General features: G+C 59.5%; 2 protein-coding genes across 2 annotated transcripts in view; one reads left to right on the top strand and one right to left on the bottom strand.

The window, feature by feature from the left end:
• The first annotated feature begins 30 nt into the window (after positions 1–30).
• On the top strand, positions 31–9,532 carry DDX51 (DEAD-box helicase 51). The gene is made up of 14 exons (XM_045534074.1): positions 31–531; positions 5,562–5,712; positions 5,949–6,094; positions 6,178–6,249; positions 6,406–6,512; positions 6,768–6,876; positions 6,972–7,117; positions 7,359–7,545; positions 7,619–7,734; positions 7,805–7,921; positions 8,138–8,239; positions 8,360–8,423; positions 8,514–8,648; positions 8,831–9,532. Exons 1-14 carry the CDS (start codon positions 31–33, stop codon positions 8,855–8,857), a joined length of 1,980 nt encoding a protein of 659 aa, XP_045390030.1. The 3' UTR covers positions 8,858–9,532.
• LOC123625990 (E1A-binding protein p400-like) overlaps positions 9,376–16,632 on the bottom strand; it is an 81,556-nt gene continuing 74,299 nt past the window's right edge. Inside the window, exons 50-56 of the mRNA XM_045534730.1 lie at positions 14,661–14,870; positions 14,345–14,540; positions 13,907–14,022; positions 12,126–12,287; positions 11,922–11,978; positions 9,962–10,120; positions 9,376–9,928 (exon numbers count right to left, since the gene is read on the bottom strand). Coding sequence (XP_045390686.1) covers positions 9,917–9,928; positions 9,962–10,120; positions 11,922–11,978; positions 12,126–12,287; positions 13,907–14,022; positions 14,345–14,540; positions 14,661–14,870 — 912 coding nt within the window. The 3' untranslated portion in view covers positions 9,376–9,916. The remainder of the gene's footprint in view (positions 9,929–9,961; positions 10,121–11,921; positions 11,979–12,125; positions 12,288–13,906; positions 14,023–14,344; positions 14,541–14,660; positions 14,871–16,632) is intronic.

Genomic DNA, 16,632 nt, shown 5'->3' with positions numbered 1-16,632 from the left:
CGCGAGGCGGAGCGGCGTGCGCGGCTGGCCATGGCGCTGTTCCACGTCGCGCGGTACCCGGGCCCCGAGGCGGCGGCAGCGGCGGAGGAGACCGCGGCGGGCGACCGGGCCCGCGCGCTGCTCGAGCGGCTGCAGAGCCGGGCCCGCGAGCGGCAGCAGCGGGAGCCCGCGCCCTCCGAGGCGGACGCGCCCTCCGAGGCGTCGGGCAGGCGGCGGCGGCGGCCCCGGAGGCGGCGGCGCGGGAGCCCCGAGGCGCCGCGGGGGAAGCGGCGGAGGGCGGATGGCGAGCACGCGGACGCGGGTGGGCCGGGGCGGACGCGGGCGGGCCGGGCTCCCCTCCGGAGCGCCGGCGCCGGGGGACTGACGCCTCGACCCGGCCCGTGTTTGCGCGCAGGGAGCAGCGAGGAGGCGCCGGGGGAGCGCGGCGGGCGCGCCGAGGCGGCCCCGGACGGACGGCCCGCGGAGGAGGTGGCCGAGCCCGCGGCCCCCGCCCTGGTGCTGGGGGGCTTCGGGAGGAGGAAGACGTCGAAGGTGAGCTGCTCGCGTGGCGGCGGGCGCGGGGGGCTCGGGCGGGGAGGAGAGCGTGCGTCGAGCGAGCGTCTCGCGGGCTGAGTGATTTCTGTTAGGTCCGGAGCCGAGAGAGACACACGAAGTCTCACGTGTAGCAAAATGCTGTTTATTTTGGGCATTTGGGTGCAGATGGGTGGAGGCGAAAAAGCGTCCAGGAGAGAAAAGGGGAGAGCCTTGGGTTTTTCGGGGGGAGTGAGTGGACCAGAACAGGTGCTTGTACTAAATTATTTTGCAAATAACCAACTCCTGAGGTCCATCCTTCAGCTCTGGCGTCGTCCGTATCAGGAGAGCTAGGGAGGGACGGGGGAAGGAACGCTGGCGGCAGCTGTCTGGTCTACAAAGTCCGGGGACTCCCCAGACTCCTGTGGCTATTGTTCTGCAAGCATAAGGTTTGCATTAACCACGTTCTGTTCTATACATACTTTTTGGGTTCCCACTTGGAATAAACCTAATATTCTTCTTTTTTTGTTGTATACATATGAGAAAAGGAAGAGTAAGGTGTGGGAAAAGAGCAAAAATTAAAAATTAGAGGGAAGTAGGCATTGTTGTCTTTCTGACTGCTTTTGTTTTTTCTGTTCCTAGAGATTTGGTCAGCTTTGAAACGCAGTCAGGCCCACTGCAGGGGATGTGATCTTTGTCCCTGCGATTTGGTTTTGGGCAGGAAACAAAGGCCTGGACTTTAATCCCCTGCAGTCTGTCTGGTAGCTTTTCAGGAACACCTGGAGGCTGTAAAACATTCTAAAAGCTGGGGAAACGTAAAGAGAAAGATTTACATTTCTGTCCTGGGCTGTTTTAGGTGTTTGTGAAAACAGAGTCCCAGCAGCTCGCCTGCTAGTTTGGGAGAGAGACAACACAGAGTAGGGAGAACTCAGAATTGATTTTTAGCTGTCATGAGAAAATTGGGAGATTTAAGGCCATTCTAACATGCACCCTTTTTGTTGTTAAAATTAAATTTTTATATAAAATGAACTCAGAGGTTGGGGAAATGGACAGAGATCTTCTGTAGCTTCTTTGAGCTGAGGAGGGGTGTAGAGATCTTTCTATGGAGTTCATTTATTAAAAGGGAGGGGATTGAAAACGACGGTCTTGAAGTTAGAATAGAGGCAGGATGGGGTTTACTGGAGAGAAACAGGGCCTGAGTTTTACTAGATGGTGGAGAGTGTAGGGTTTGAAAATGAGAGTTGAAAGTAGAGCCACTAGGGGCGTCAGTTAAGAGTTTAGGATCACGCATGGTGAGAAGAGCTCATAGTTTGAGAAGGTGGAGAGGTTTCTTGGACTGTGAGCAGATAGAGATGTCACAGAGCGTCCATGGTGGGGCAGTGGAAAGCAGGGTTATTATTAGGGTGTCCAGTGTGGGCAAGGGACTGCCGGGCCTGGTGTGTAAGCTGGGCTGTGCGGCATTCACAGAGTGACACAAGAACCATAAAGAGGAGGCAAAAAGCAGGATGAGAAGTCACGTGTACCACAGCATGTTATTGGAGCCTGGTATCCATGATGGGCTGGACTTTCAGGGCGCTCGCCAGGGGTGGAAGCAGGTTCTGGAAGGCCTGTAACTTTGAGTCCTGAGATGACTCTCGGACGGGATTTCCAGAAGCTTAGCTGTAGTGGTAGAAGCACTGAGAGAATTATTTAAAAGGTTGCAGGAGGCCCAGTTTGTTCTGGGAAATCTTTGAGTACAATTTAGTCTTTGGGCTGTAAGTGTTGCGGTCCTTTTAAGAAGCCGTCCAGTGAGTTTTATTGCTGGCAGGTAGGTGCCGGGTGGGGGTGGTGGAGAAAAAGTAGGGAACCAAATTGAACTTGCTCATTTTTATGTTCTGAAATCAGTTTTTACAACTTTATAAACATTTAAACTTTAATAACACTTTTAAAACTCATTCATCAAAGTTTACCGAGGTCAGCAGAAGTAAAAGGTGTTTGAGTTCTTTCAATGTTCTTAATAAAATTTGATGTAAGCGCTTACTTTTCTTTAATTAATCAGAGCTCTTTTACGTGTTTTGGTAGTGAAAGATTGTGTACACGTGATACATGGACATGTAAACATACAGACGTAGAAGTAGACAATTTTAGGTGAAACAAGGCAGAAAGTTCTATGGTTTGAAAGCTCAGAGCACACCAAGGAAAAGTTGCGCGTAAAGTTGCAGTTCAGTTTTTTCTGTAAGTCTGAGGGAGGAAGCCATAAGCTCTTTTCCCAGTGGGGTAACTGGGAGTACAAAAGGCCGGGCGAATACTTTATCTCCCAGCGGACCAGAAGCTGTGGAATGCACAGGGGGGTTGTATTTTACCTTTTACTCTGATGATGGGGACAGGAGAGGGAAACAGAGGCCTGAGAATTCAGGAAGAGCAGAGGGCATGGCTCCAGTGTTCTCATCTGTGCCAGACGGTCACCTAAGGCCCGGCCATCCCGGTGTGTCCAAGTGCAGTCTGTGCCGAAGCCTGGCGTGCCTGTCGGACTGAAGTTTCAGAGGGTCCGTGGGTAGGAGGGTGTCCGTCCAGGGAGGGGCAGCCAGTTCCGGAATGCAGGTGTGATCTCCCCATTTTAGGAAGAGGACACCCGCTTCTCCAGTGCCCTTTTGTCAGAGGGGTCCTGGCGGAGCCCATAACCTGGGACATTTTACTCTACGTATCGAGAGTCGAAGTGGAGTCTCAGTTCCCGTAGAAGGGTGTGGCCTTGTCTACTTGCCCGGGACCGTTTTGAGTGACTCTCTGGAGAAACTCGTTTGCGGGGCAGCCAGGATTTGAAAAGCTTTTCTCTGTTTCAGGGGTTGCTGTCAGTCCCACCCTCCTTCCTTCACCCCTCCCCATCTTGGTTATTAAAGACCCTGAAGGCCAGGATTGGGAGATCTTTTTGTGGGGTTTGAGGCCTTTGCCTAATTTTTTGGAGCTTGCACCTGCTGTCAGACTCGGACTGGGAGATAAAATGCATATTGAGGCGTAAAGTTCCAGTTCCCACTTGCCAGGTCAGCTCATGAGACTGAGTTAAATAAAAGGGACAGGTACCCGCATGACGTCTTCCACCCCAGCCCCGGGACTTGAGCAGAATGAGAGCAGGCAGTAGGGGGGCTGGGACGAGGGCCGGGAGCAGGCTGAGGGTGAGGCTGAGGGAGAGACCTGCACAGGGAGGGCGGATCTGAGGGTTCACGCTGGTCCAGAGAAAGGGGGGGGAGGCCTCGAGTGTCGCAGGAAGGTTTGAGCCGGTTACAGCGCGTGCGGAGTGAGAGTGGAGGGTGAAAAAGGCTTGGACAAGGGGAATCTCGGACCATTTGCTATTGCGGTGGCAGAAATTGCAGTGAGACCTAGTGTTTTGACAGGAGGAGTCAGCTGAAATTTTCCCATGTTCCTGGAAAGAGGAGGGGTCATACGAGGCCGATTCTGTTCAATTCTAGGTGTCCCTAGGACAAGGGACTGGCAGGGGAGTGAGTGAGGGCGAGGAATGAGTTGGGACAGGTGTTCCTATGTCCAGTGAGGGCCCCAGGGGCCCAGAGCCCTCCGGCTCCCGGCCGGACTTGTGAGTCGAGATGAGTCGAGAAACAAGAGCGAGAGGTCGGGAACGAGAACCAGCTTGTGAGCTCCCGCTCACCAGGAACAGGGTATCTCGGGGTGTGGATCTGGGGGGTCGGCAAGGAAGATCTGAGTCCCGGTTCAGCGTCTCAGCTTGGTTCAGGAGGGTCTAGGTGGACAATTACCTTCCCTCAGCCGAGCTAGAGCGCTCTGCCCACAGGCCAGGACCAGAGAGAGTCAGAGAGGGTGGAACCTTACCCATGACCCAGGGACTCGGGACCAGCTGGCAGTTAGCCCAGGGTGAGCTGCTGCTGCCTGCTGCGTCCCGAGTTGCAGGCCCTGCCTGCCAGGGACCCGGAGGGTGCGGCCACCCGGTGTGCCCTCCTGGGTGTCGGCACCAAATGTTGGGTCCGGAGCCAAGAAAGACACGAAGCCTCATGTGTAGCAAAATGCTGTTTATTTTGGGCATCTGGGTGCAGATGGGTGGCGAAAAAGCGTCCAGGAGAGAAAAGGGAAGAGCCTTGGGTTTTTCAGGGGGAGTGAGTGGGCCAGAACAGCTGCTTGTGATAAATTGTTTTGCAAATGACCAACTCCTGAGGCCCCGCCCCCGTCACGTCCACCTTCTGCCCTGGCGTCGTCTGTATCAGCAGGGCTGGGGAGGGATGAACTTAGTCTCCGTCAGGGAGGGGAGCAATACCGGCTGCAGCTGCCCGTCAGATCCACAAAGTCGGGGACTCCCCGGACTCCTGCGGCTGCTGTTTTACAAGGCTAAGTTTTGTGTTAACCACGTTGTGTCCTGTGCACGCTTTTCGGGTTCCCACCTGGAACAAGCCTGACAATTTCTGGCTCCTGTACAGACGCTGCGTTTCCAACTCCAGCTGTCAAACTCGCTCTGTCCCGTCCTCTTCTCTCACCGGCGCTGACTTTGTGTGCGTTCAAGGAGCGCCTGCTCTGCGCTTCGATCTCGCGGGCAGCACAGGGCATGGCACCAGGCTCTTTCCCTGGGGTGTGTGTTTGGGTAGAGAGACCTGGGGAGGGTGGTTCCTGTGAGGGGCGTGTGGACGCTTTCTCTGAGCCAGGCTGCAGAGAGGAAGGAGCCAGGGGGTTACCACCTGGGGGGTTGTATGCTGGGCGGGGCAGAGCCGGGCACAGTCCGCGAGGCGGGCGTGAGCTCAGTGCCTCAGGACCGGCAGGTGTGGCTGGGCAGGCGAGTGCTGGATCACAGAGGGCCTCGGGTGCGGTGAGGTGTTGGCACCACTGCAGGTGCCCTGGGAGGCCACCACGTGGCTTTGCCCAGCAAGCGGCACCTGCTGCTGTGTGTCTTTCAGCTTCTCTGAAGGCCGAGTGGAAGGTGGGTTGTGGGGGTCGAGGAGGAGCTGGAGACTCGTCAGGAGGCTTCGCGGCTTCAGCTCGGGTTTGGCTTCCGTGAGCTCCGCTCCTCCTGCCCAGAGGGCCTGGCGCATCCACCTGGTCTCTCTCACTCCATCGTGCAGGTCCAGCCTTTTCTGCCGGCGTGGCTGGCTGAACCGAGCCGTGTCAGGAAGGACATCACTGAAGGCCTCGTTCCCATCGAGGACATCCCCGAGGTCCACCCTGACCTGCAGAAGCAGCTGCGGGCACAGGGCGTCTCCTCCTATTTCCCAGGTGCCCCAGGCCGGGCAGGTGGCGGGCAGGGGCGGGGGGCACCTCCTAGAGCATCCTCAGGCGGGGCTGGGAACGCCACAGTTGGGGAGCCCCTGCTCCGTCTGGCGTCCTTGGGCCCTGGTGCCATACTCAAGGGAGGGGTCCCCAGGCCTGCAGCCACGTAGCCACAGGTCACAGCCAGGAAAGTCACTGATCCTGGCACAGGCGGGACTCGTCTCTGGCCCTTCCTCGTCCAGTCCAGGCCGCTGTGATTCCCGCCCTCCTGGAGAGCGCAGCCGGCGGGTTTCTGGTGGGCAGAGGTGGCTACCGGCCCAGCGACCTCTGTGTTTCTGCCCCGACGGGCAGCGGGAAGACGCTGGCCTTCGTCATCCCCGTGGTACAGGTGCGTGTCAGGGTCCTCACTCCCGCAGCAGGGGCTTGGTGGGCGGGGAGCCGGCGTTGCTGACACAGGCAGCCCCCCTGCAGGCCCTGCTGCGGCGAATCGTGTGCCACATCCGCGCCCTGGTCGTGTTGCCCACCAAGGAGCTGGCCCAGCAGGTAGGTGAAGCCCACGCTGGAGGTTAGCACTGTGGCCTCAGCTGCCACGCTGGGCATGCGTGTGCTGGGCCCCCGGTGACCCAGACTAGGCTGGAGTCCTCTCTGCAGGGAGGGGCAACAGATGTCCGCAGGCCAGTGACAGACTCCTTTCTCCAGGTGAGCAGAGTGTTCAACATCTACACAGACGCCACGCCTCTGCGAGTCGCCCTGGTTACAGGACAGAAGACGCTGGCCAAGGAGCAGGAGAGCCTCGTCCAAAAGACGTAGGATCCGCTGGGCAGTGGGCTCTCGGGGAGGGTCCCTGCTCGAGCCCTCGGGTGCACTGCGGCTCCCGCAGCCGGAGCGGAGCAGCCACTGTGTTTTAGTGGCCGGGATCCAGTGAGCAGCTGGCCACACTGCCGACTGCCGGGTTCCCAGCGTTGGGGGTGGGGTCGGTGCCGGGGGAGGCAGGGCAGGGTAGCGTCTCGCTGTCGGAAGGCCCCGGGGAGACCTTTTTGTTGAACCACACCGGTTTCTAGAGCGGATGGCTACCGCTGCCTGGCCGACATCGTGGTGGCCACCCCTGGCCGCCTGGTGGACCACATCGACCAGACGCCGGGATTCAGCCTCCAGCAGCTCCGCTTCCTGGTAGGTGCCCGTCCCGGAGCCTGGGCTGGGAGTGAAGAGGGGCTGAGCTTGGCCGGAGCCTCCCCACCACCCACCGCCGGGCTTCCTGCCCCCAGGTCGTGGACGAGGCTGACCGGATGATCGACAGCATGCACCAGTCCTGGCTGCCGCGGGTGGTGGCGGCCGCCTTCCAGACCACGGGCCCCAGGGAGCCCTGCGCCCTGCTCCAGAGGAGGCAGGTGCAGGCCGAGACGGCCGCCAGGTACCCAGCATTGAGCTCAGGAGCTGCTGCCCCTGGGCAGAGACTGCTCCGCCCCTCTCCTGTCCCCCTGCCCTGAGAGGAGGCGGGAGTGAGTTCTATCACTTAGGACCATGTATGCGTCGGCCACCCCAGCCTGGCTGGTGCGGGCTCCTCTGCACCGGGCAGCCGTGGGGAAGCCCGTCCCGGGAGCTCAGGGCTGCAGGCGGCTCCTTCCAGCGCTCCCCACTCCCCTCTGTCCTAGCACCTGCTGCCCTCAGATGCCCCTGCAGAAGCTGCTTTTCTCAGCAACTCTGACACAGAACCCCGAAAAGCTGCAGCAGCTGGGCCTCCACCAGCCCCGGCTTTTCTCCACGGGTGTGGCACACAGGGGCCCCGACGCCGCTGATGGGGACGTGGGAGGGAAGTACGCCTTCCCCACGGGGCTCACGGTGAGTGGGGTGCGTGCCGGGCAGGGTGGTCCCCGGGCGCCTGGGGTCCCGCCAACCCCCGCGTCTCCCGCAGCACCACTACGTGCCCTGCAGCCTCAGCACCAAGCCGCTACTCGTGCTGCATCTGGTCCTCAGGATGGGCTTCTCCAGGGTCCTCTGCTTCACCAACTCCCGGGAGAACTCGCACAGGTGAGGGCCGGGGCTCGGCTGGCTGGGTCTGGCCCCGGCGCCACTGGGCTGCAGCCGTGTTTCTGCCCAGGCTCTTCCTGCTGGTGCAAGCGTTCGGGGGTGTGAACGCGGCCGAATTCTCCTCCCGCTACGGGCCTGGCCAGAGGAGGACGATCCTGAAGCAGTTTGAACAGGGGAAGATCCAACTGTGAGTGCCTGGGCCGGGCCGGGGCTCTGAAGGGGGCTCAGGCCAGGCGTCCGCTGGGGCCGTCTGCAGGCCCTTCCCTCAGGACATGGGCCTCCTGTGCCCTAGCACCCCACAGCCTGTTCCCAGAGGGGCCCAGAGCCACCCCCGCGGGGACGGGTGCCGGCGTGGGTGTCCCTGCCCTGGTGCGGGTGGCCCACAGCGCTGTGTCCCCCACAGCCTCATCAGCACAGATGCCACTGCCCGCGGCATCGACGTGCAGGCCGTGGAGCTGGTGGTCAACTACGACGCCCCCCAGTACCTGAGGACCTACGTGCACCGGTGAGGGCCGTGTGCGGGACCCTCACACGGGGCTCTGGGTGGGGCTGGCCTGGAGAGAAGCCCCCCTCGGGCCCCTGAAGGTCGGAGGCTCTGTCTGGTGACAGCCATGCTTGGTTTCAGGGTTGGGAGAACGGCCCGAGCTGGGAATGCCGGACAGGCCTTCACGCTGCTCCTCAAGGTGCAGGTGAGGCTGAGAGGGTCTTGGCGGGGCCCCTGCTGCCTGGGTGCCACGGGGCTGCCTGGGACCCCTTCCCACACGTGGGCTTCCCCCCAGGAGCGGAGGTTCCTCCAGATGCTGACCGAAGGCGGGGTGCCCGTGCTGGAGCGGCACGAGCTCCCCAGTGAGCTGCTGCAGCCGCTGGTCCCTCGCTACGAGGAGGCCTTGTCCCAGCTGGAGAGGACGGTCAAGGTGAGGCTGTGCGGCTCCGGTGGTCTCGTGACTCGGGGGTGTGCAGAGGTTGTTGTCAGGACGCGCGGGGTGGAGGGAGTAAGGGGTGGGGACAGGCTCGGCTCATCCTCAAGCTCTGGGGTGGGGGCGGGGGCGCGTGAGGCTGGCGAGGGGAAGACGCTGAGCCCTCCGTCCTCCCACAGGAAGAGCGGAAGCAGAAGGTGGCCTAGGCTGGAGGGACCGACGTGGGACCATTGCTGCCTTCACCCTCCTTCCACAAGAACCCGAAGCAGTGGATGTACGTGAGGAAAGACGGGAATTCTTCAGGGCTTCTGAGTGCACAGCACGGACATGTCCTCTCCGTCCTGCCGGCAGCCTGGAAGTCAGCTCAGGCCTGGGGCACGTTCTGGAAGCTCGGACCTCGGGAGATGCTCGGGACCTCGGCCCAGGCCTGAGACTTCAGGGCTTGTTGCCTTTAAGCCGGGCCTGAGATCAACACTGGTGAAAGTGCGCACCCTGCCCCGCAGGGACGGGGGTTGGCCTTGAGCTGAGCCTGCAGCGACGTGAGGAGCACGGTCACCATCTTCCCTGAGTCCCTCCCTGGTGTGTGGGTGGCGGCTGTGCCAGACCCAGTCTGGCTTCCTGAGCTGACACCGAGAGACGCCGGAACACCCTTTGCAGGCGTGTGTCATCAACCCAGGTAGGCGTTGCCATCGTTACAGGTGGCACAGACCACAGGAGCCGGCTGTGTAGGCAACAACACTTTACTTTGAGTAGCCACTACCTCAGGGTAAACTCCTAACAGAAGTTTTCATCACAAATATAACGGAAAGTATGTTAGAAGCCTTGATCACTGTGAGCAGGTGTGTTCTGAAAATTTTATAAAAAACAGGAATGAATTGTGATTCTTTCTGTGCAGTAAAATAACATGAAAATGCACACTCTGGCCATTGAGAGCGGCCTGGAGTACCTGTGCTCGTCATCTCCCGGCTGCAGGCAGAGGAAACGCAGGAGAACAAGTACAGGTCACGAGGGCACAAGGAAATGGGGACAGGAAAAGTACACAAACTAAACAAGTACAAACTTTGGGGGGATAGAAACACAATATTCTCATACAAAAGGGGTTTCTGTTTTGTGCGAGGTGCACACAGCCCACCTTGAACGTGCGGCTGAAGCAGGAGCCCAGGCTGGGGAGCCGAAGTCCCAGCGAAGCCACAAGGCCAGCTCTGGGGCCCGCACCCCCTACCTCAGCCCCCCCAGGGGCAGCAGGGTGTGCTGGGGCCTGAGCCTCACGGAGGGGCCTGCGTCTGGGCTCTGGGCTGCTGGCTCTGGGCCTCCCCAGGGTTTGGCGCCCCTGGGGCTGGCATCTGGGCTGAGACATTCGTCAGGACCTGCTGCTGCAGTAACTTAGGCGGAGCCACCGGAGCTGCTGTGGGAAGCACTTGCTGTTGGCCAGCCGTGGTCTGATGCGTCGCTTGCGGCTGCGCCTGGACCTGCATGTTTGAGAGGTGACAAGTAGGTGGTTAGTGTTGAAACAGGCTGACACGCTGCTTTCACTTTCCTGAGTAAGGACAGCCCTCGCGGGGCTAAAGGCCATCGGGAGAGTGGGGACGCGGCCTCTGCGTCACTCCTGCTTCCCAGTATGTCCATTTTCTCTGGTTTATGGGAAAGCAACGCACCTGGAATTACCAAAACTCTGTTTGTGAGAACCGGCTTGCAGAAAGGGCAGCACGAGGCTTCCCGGACTCCCCAGCAAGACACCCCCAACTGGCAAGAATCATCAGAAAATCAGCCCTTCAGGTCTATGGGAATTGTCCAAAGGGCCGAGGGCAACCTGAGAAACACCTGTTCAGGAAAATCTAAGCCTCTGCTGTGTTTGAGCCACGCACATTCCTGCCCCCAGCTCAGCACTGCTTACGCCAAGATGCTCTGCCTTGCTCGGCAGGGACATGCCCCTCATGCCCCCAGGATGACCCAAAAGACAGATGGGGCCACCGTGGACGACAGTTTGAAGCTCCTCAGTGGGTTCCACAGCGTTACCCGGGACCCGGCAGTTCCACTCCTGGGTGCACACCCGAGACAAAGGAACACGTGTCCACACAAGGACTTGAACACACGTCATAGCACTGGTCACTGTAAATAAAAGTAGAAGCATCCCCCTGTCCACGAGCTGAAGGACGGGTAGCAAACATGCGGAACCCACACAATTAGACTGAGCGAGGCACAACCCGGGCTACGTGGGTGACCCTTGAACCCACCACACTGCGTGGGAGCCAGCCCCAAAGGCCACAGCTTTGTGACTCCATTTATACGGAGTGTCCAGAGCAGGCCGGTCCCCAGGGCTGGGGGGTGACTGGCCCGGAGGATGCAGTTCCTTCTGGCGATGGTGGAAATGGTCTAACCTGGGGACGGTCACAACCGTGCACGTTCTACTGAAAACCACTGAACTGCACACTGTAAAGGGATAAATTGCCCAGTAGGAGACTCAACGTCTCAGCAAAGTGATTTGATTATAAAAAGGTAAAAGTCCAGGTACGGGGGCTCACGCCTGTGATCCCAGCACTTTGGGAGGCCCAGGTGGGAGGATCGCTAGATGCCAGGAGTTGGAGACCCCTCTCTACAAAAGATAAAAAAAAAAAATTAGCTGGACGTGGTGGTGGCACCTATACTCCCCGTTACTCAGGAGGATCACTCGGCCCAGGAGTGTGAGGCTGTGGGGAGCTATGATCTTGCCACCGTACTCCAGCCTGGATGACAGAGCGAGACCCTGTCTCCAAAAAACATAGATAGCAACAACACCAAAACAGTAAAAGATGCTCATCACTAATTGTCAGAGAAAAGCAGAGGCAGATGGACTCACCGAGCTGTGAGGATGGTTGAAAACCAGGGTGCCATGCCCTGGGCTGGCCTTTCTCTTTACAGTGCAGAGTGGTGCCTGGGAACAGGCTGGCCCTTGACTAAAGACATACGGCTGAATATCTGGCTGTTTACAAATAAATGCCAGCAGAGCACAAAATCAGATGGCCAATTATTGCGTACAGATGATGGCACCGCGGGCCCTGGCCTGACCAGCACGTCCCAGAGGCCCAACCACAACACAGTGGGCAGCGGCGGCCAGAGTGCATGGGGGGCTCCGCAGCAGTGCTCGGGCAGGAGCCCTCCCAGCAGCCTTGAGAGGGTTGGGGTGTGGATAGAAAGAAGTTTGCCAGGCGCAAGGGAGGGTGCTGCGCAGGGAGGTGCAGTCGAGGGGTGTGAGGCACATGGCGCTGGCCTCACGTCTTACGTACAGCTCACCTGCTGGAGGTTTGCCGCAGGCGTTTGCTTCTGAGCCGCTGGAGGGGTCTTGGCCACCTGCACGAAGCGCAAAGCAGAGAAGCCTTTGCCCTGAGGCACCACCTTCCCTCCCTGCTTCTGAGGGAAGGGGGGTCACAAGTAGACAAGGACAGCAGGATGCAGATGTGTCTGCCACCCGCTGTGAGGCAAGGACAGTGGCCCTACCTGCATCTGGCCCTGCACTTGCTGGGTCGCTGGGGCCTTGGGAGCCTGAGACACAGGGGACGTCAGAAACGGGGTCTTTAGGCTGGGCTGAGGCGTGTATGTCACTTTTGGCTGTTGGCTGGTCTGCTGCTGGGTCTGAATAGCGACTTGGTGGGCATTTGTCTGTGAAACAAGAAGATGGGCCTTGTAAAAGGGGGGTGCAGACGCAGAGCCCCCAGGGGCCAGCAGGTGTGTGCCGGCAGGGCCTGTTCCAGGACCCGAGAGATTCCAAGCTCAGTCGCAGCTCAAACCTCAAGTTTGCCCTTCAAGGAACTTGAGGGCAGGGCCAGTCCGGCCCGTTGAATGGTCACCTGCTTCCCTTCAGCCTGGCCGGCGTTCCCAGGTAGAAGCAAACTCTGGGGCAGTCCGCAAGATGGACTCAGCCAGGCTTCACCCAACACAGTCCCGGTGAGAGAAACCCTGGTCACAGCCGGTAGGAGGAGCTGCCTCCGTCCCTGTCCCGTCGGGCAGCCGAGCGAGTCTCTGGGGATGGCATGCAGCCCGGCACAGGCACAGCCGGCAACACTGGCCACACCTGATGCCCGACAACAGAGGGAGGCATGACCTCGCTGGGCACACGGCTTTGCAAGCCGAGACCGCAGGAGCGGGGGAACAGCCGAGCCCCCAGGGATGAACATGAGTGGGAGAAGCAGGGCACCGGGCTGGCCTCTCAGGCCGTTCAAAAGAACAGTCTGTGTCTGGGCTGGGGAAGGGGAGGAAACAGCCGTGCAGGTAGCAAAGGTGCTCAGACAGCCAAGGACCCTGGACCTGAGATGGCGCCTCTAGGCTGCCCCTGACTGGTCACAAAGCCAGGGCAGGCGGCTGGCCCACGTCCCCAGCTCTCTGCAAACCTCCTGCCCTGACCGGCATCGCTACTGCCCTTGGTCTGACATCTCCGGGCCGGCTAATCGGCCTTCCGTGGTGGACACCTCGGCCCCAGCCTGGCCGTCAGCTCTGAGGCACAGAGAGGTCAGCCTGGGCCCCCTGAAAGCACCTGCACAGTCCCCCAAGGCGTCCTCACGGCCGGCCGTGCGTGCCCTTGTCCCTTCAACGCTCCTGCTCGGGGGGGCAGCACCACATCCTGTCCCCAGAAAAGCCCAGGTGTGCAGGGGCTGCCACGGGAGGGTCTTCTGGGGGCCCCGGCATGGGGTGAGCGGCTCCCCCAGACCCCCACCTGGGGGTGCAAACCCTGAGCCGGCCTCCTCGGGCTCAGGGGTCCTAACCCTGAGGAGCTCCACGTGGGAGACTGCCCTTAGCAGGAATGACGGGAAAGGGTGTCAGCGGCGCCACCTGGTGGCTCTGCGGTGCTGACAGGAAAGTGGCTCCCGGGCTCCTTGTCCTGCAGGTTCATCCAGGGTTTTGTTCATTTCACCTGCGGTTTTTTAAATCTGGCATTTTTAGATGTGTTGTTGAATAATGTTTTCAGGGTCTCTAATCGTCATATTAGCCAGAACAGGAGTCCTTGTCAGAGTCACTTTTCATAGAAATCAGTTTAAATATATTTTTTAAAATTATACTATATGGAAAAAGCAAAATCCGACCTTTCTCTCACTTCCCGTACTTGTCTCCATTTCAAAAGCCGCCGTCCCCTCGAGAGTGAGCACACGCAGGAGCTGCTGGGCCGCTTTCTCTGGCGCCCGAGCCACGTGCCCCTCAGTGCTGCTCACACAGCTGCCCCGTCGGCATGGGGACAGGCCTGGCCCTGTGGACCCCGGGAGGCAGAGCAGACGCGGCTCGCTCACCTGCTGCTGCGCGGCGGGGCCCGGGGCTGCTGGGAGCTGCGCCGCTTTCTGCTGCTGCTGCTGTTTGAGTTTCAGGAGCTGCTGTACGTGCAGAGGCTGCGCTACCATGGTCTGTCCTGCGGTGACAGGAAAGGGACGGAAGGTGGACACGTGAGACAGCCCCGAGCCTGAATGGCCGGGCGTGTCGCACCCCTACAGGCTGCTGGTCTGCTCAGAAAGTAAAGAGCCCGGCAAGGACCCCGCGTGCAGGAAACACGTGCAGCCCTGGAGAGACACATGCGCACATGGCGTCCCCCGTGACGCAACAGGCGCCTCTGGCTTAGGGGGCAGCAGGCTCCATGCCACCTGCTTCGGTGGGGGGCGGGGGGGGGCAGAGGAGGAACGGGGTTCTACGGGGGGAGCTGTTTCCAGTCTCCTGAGTCAGGCGCAGCCAAGTACCTGCCGCTTTCTGGGTCTGCCCTATCGCGACGCTAATCCCCGTCATATTGACGGGAAGTGCTGTGACCCCGGCTGAAGACACCACGGCGGCCGGGACGGAGACCACCGGGGGCTTGGCCAGACCAAGCTGGGCCGTCGGCGATGCTGGCACTGACATCTGTCCCTGGCCTTGCAGCTGGGAGGCGGACACTCGAGTCTGAGTAACAAGAAACAAGGACACGTGAGCTCTGCAGTGTCACATGATGTGATGCTTCCTTAGTGATTAGAACCATCAAACCGCCTCCAATACCAAAACCCATGATGCAGGAGAACTTACGAGCCGGGTCACCTGCAGGTTGGCCACGGTGGTGCCCGAGAGCAGGGCTCCGGGCCGCGGGGCCGCGACCGTGGTGAGCTGGGGGTTCTGCGGCTGTGGGGGCTGCACTTGCGCCTGTGCTGTTGGCTGTGGGGGTCCTGGCGGGGCCTGTGGTGGGGGGGGCGGCGGGGGCTGCTGCAGTTTCTGCTTCTGGAGTCTGATCAACTGCTCCTGAAGATACAGACAACACCCATTTCCCTCCTTAGTTGGCAGAGGCATTTACACAAATCCAGGAGTTTATGTCTTCTTCATTCATGCTTTTAAAAAGACTGTCAAAGACAAACATTTGGCTGTGCGGTGGCTCACGCTGTAATCCCAGCACTTTGGGAGGCTGATGCTGGAGGATCACTTAAGGCCAGGAGTTCAAGACCAGCCTGGGCAACATAGTGAGACTCCCATCTCTACAAAAGCATTTAAAAATTATCCAGGCGTGGTGGCCCATGCCTACAGTCCAGGCTACTCAGGAGGCTGAGGCAGGAGGGTCGACTGAGCCCAGGAGTTTGAGGCTGCGGTGACCTGTGATGACGCCATGACAGTCCAGGCTGGGCGACAGAGTGAGACCCTATCTCTAGAAAAATATATGTATACATCTAATCAGACACAGACGTCAACCAGATGTTTCAGAAGCCCTTATGATGGGCTTGTTTCAGGAGCCACGAGAGTCTCAGTAATGCCCTCTGACGGGCACATCCGGAGCCTGCACCTGGGCGCCCTGGACCCACCGGCCCCTCCACCTGGAAGGCGCAGGCGGGTGCAGCCGCCGTCCTGCTGAAGGGGCCTCCACAGCGCCCTCCCGCACAGGCTCTCCGCGGCGCCAGCCTCAGGAAGCCTGTGTGGAGGGGACGCGGATCTGGGGAGGGCGCCTGCCATCCTCCCTGGGTGATGAGTCCTGCCCCGGCTGCACGTGCTGTCTCCTGTCACCCTGTGTGCACTCGTCCCACTGCTCCACCTTCCCTCCTCCCTAGAACCATCCAGAATACTATTCGCCCCGAAGACTCAGTTCTCACCACTTCTATTTTCCAAGGGCCAGACATACCTTTCTCTGAGCCCAGAGCACCTTCCCTGTGCTTCCTCCTGCTGCCCACGGGGACTCCCAGTGCCGGGGCACGTGGCAGCCCCCATCCTGAGCAGGTGATTGAAATGGATGGGGGTGGAGGGCTGCGGGGGTGGGTGTAAGGACGGGGGGTAGGGGTTGAGTGGGTGGCTACACTTGACCAGTTCTTTCAATGTTAGCATAATTCTGACAACAACTATACAAATAAAAACAAACTGACGTCAGCTTAAAATTCATGATAAAAAATGAAATCTTACTACTAAATAACATGATTCATTTGTATTAGGCTCAGAAAATGGTTTTAAAAAGCATGTTTCATCTAGAAATGCTCTGTTTTGTATCAAAATTGTATGCAAAGCTTAACATAGGAGACAAATGAAGGCAGAGCCAGTGTGGTTTAAGTGGGTCCCAAACCTGCAGCAGCCTCTGTCACATTCTTCAGAGCACAGCCTGAAACCAGGAGTGACACGCCACATGCTCCGGCTTCAAAACCAAACACAAGTTCTGGTAACAGCATCTGGCCAGTAGGGGGAGAGAGGACGGTGCCAAGCCGAGCACAACCTCAGGTGGACACAGCACACGGTAGCCCCGCACAACCTCAGGGGGCACAGCAGACGGTAGCCCCGCACAACCTCAGGGGGCACAGCAGACGGTAGCCCCGCACAACCTCAGGGGGCACAGCAGACGGTAGCCCCGCACAACCTCAGGGGGCACAGCAGACGGTAGCCCCGCACAACCTCAGGGGGCACAGCAGACGGTAGCCCCGCACAACCTCAGGGGGCACAGCAGACGGTAGCCCCGCACAACCTCGGGGCACAGCAGACGGTAGCCCCGCACAACCTCAGGGGGCACAGCAGACGGTAGCCCCGCACAACCTCA

This window comes from Lemur catta, chromosome 21 (assembly GCF_020740605.2).
Source record: "Lemur catta isolate mLemCat1 chromosome 21, mLemCat1.pri, whole genome shotgun sequence".
Classification (NCBI taxonomy): Eukaryota; Metazoa; Chordata; class Mammalia; order Primates; family Lemuridae; genus Lemur; species Lemur catta.
Note: the sequence above shows the minus strand (reverse complement) of the source record. Positions and strands in the feature narration are given on the sequence as shown.

Coding starts and splice junctions, on each gene's coding strand:
- DDX51 (XM_045534074.1), top strand. CDS start 31: ATGGCGCTGTTCCACGTCGCGCGGTACCCGGGCCCCGAGGCGGCGGCA. Junction 7,118..7,358: donor CAGGCCGAGACGGCCGCCAG/GTACCCAGCATT, acceptor CCTCTGTCCTAG/CACCTGCTGCCCTCAGATGC. Junction 8,649..8,830: donor AGCTGGAGAGGACGGTCAAG/GTGAGGCTGTGC, acceptor GTCCTCCCACAG/GAAGAGCGGAAGCAGAAGGT.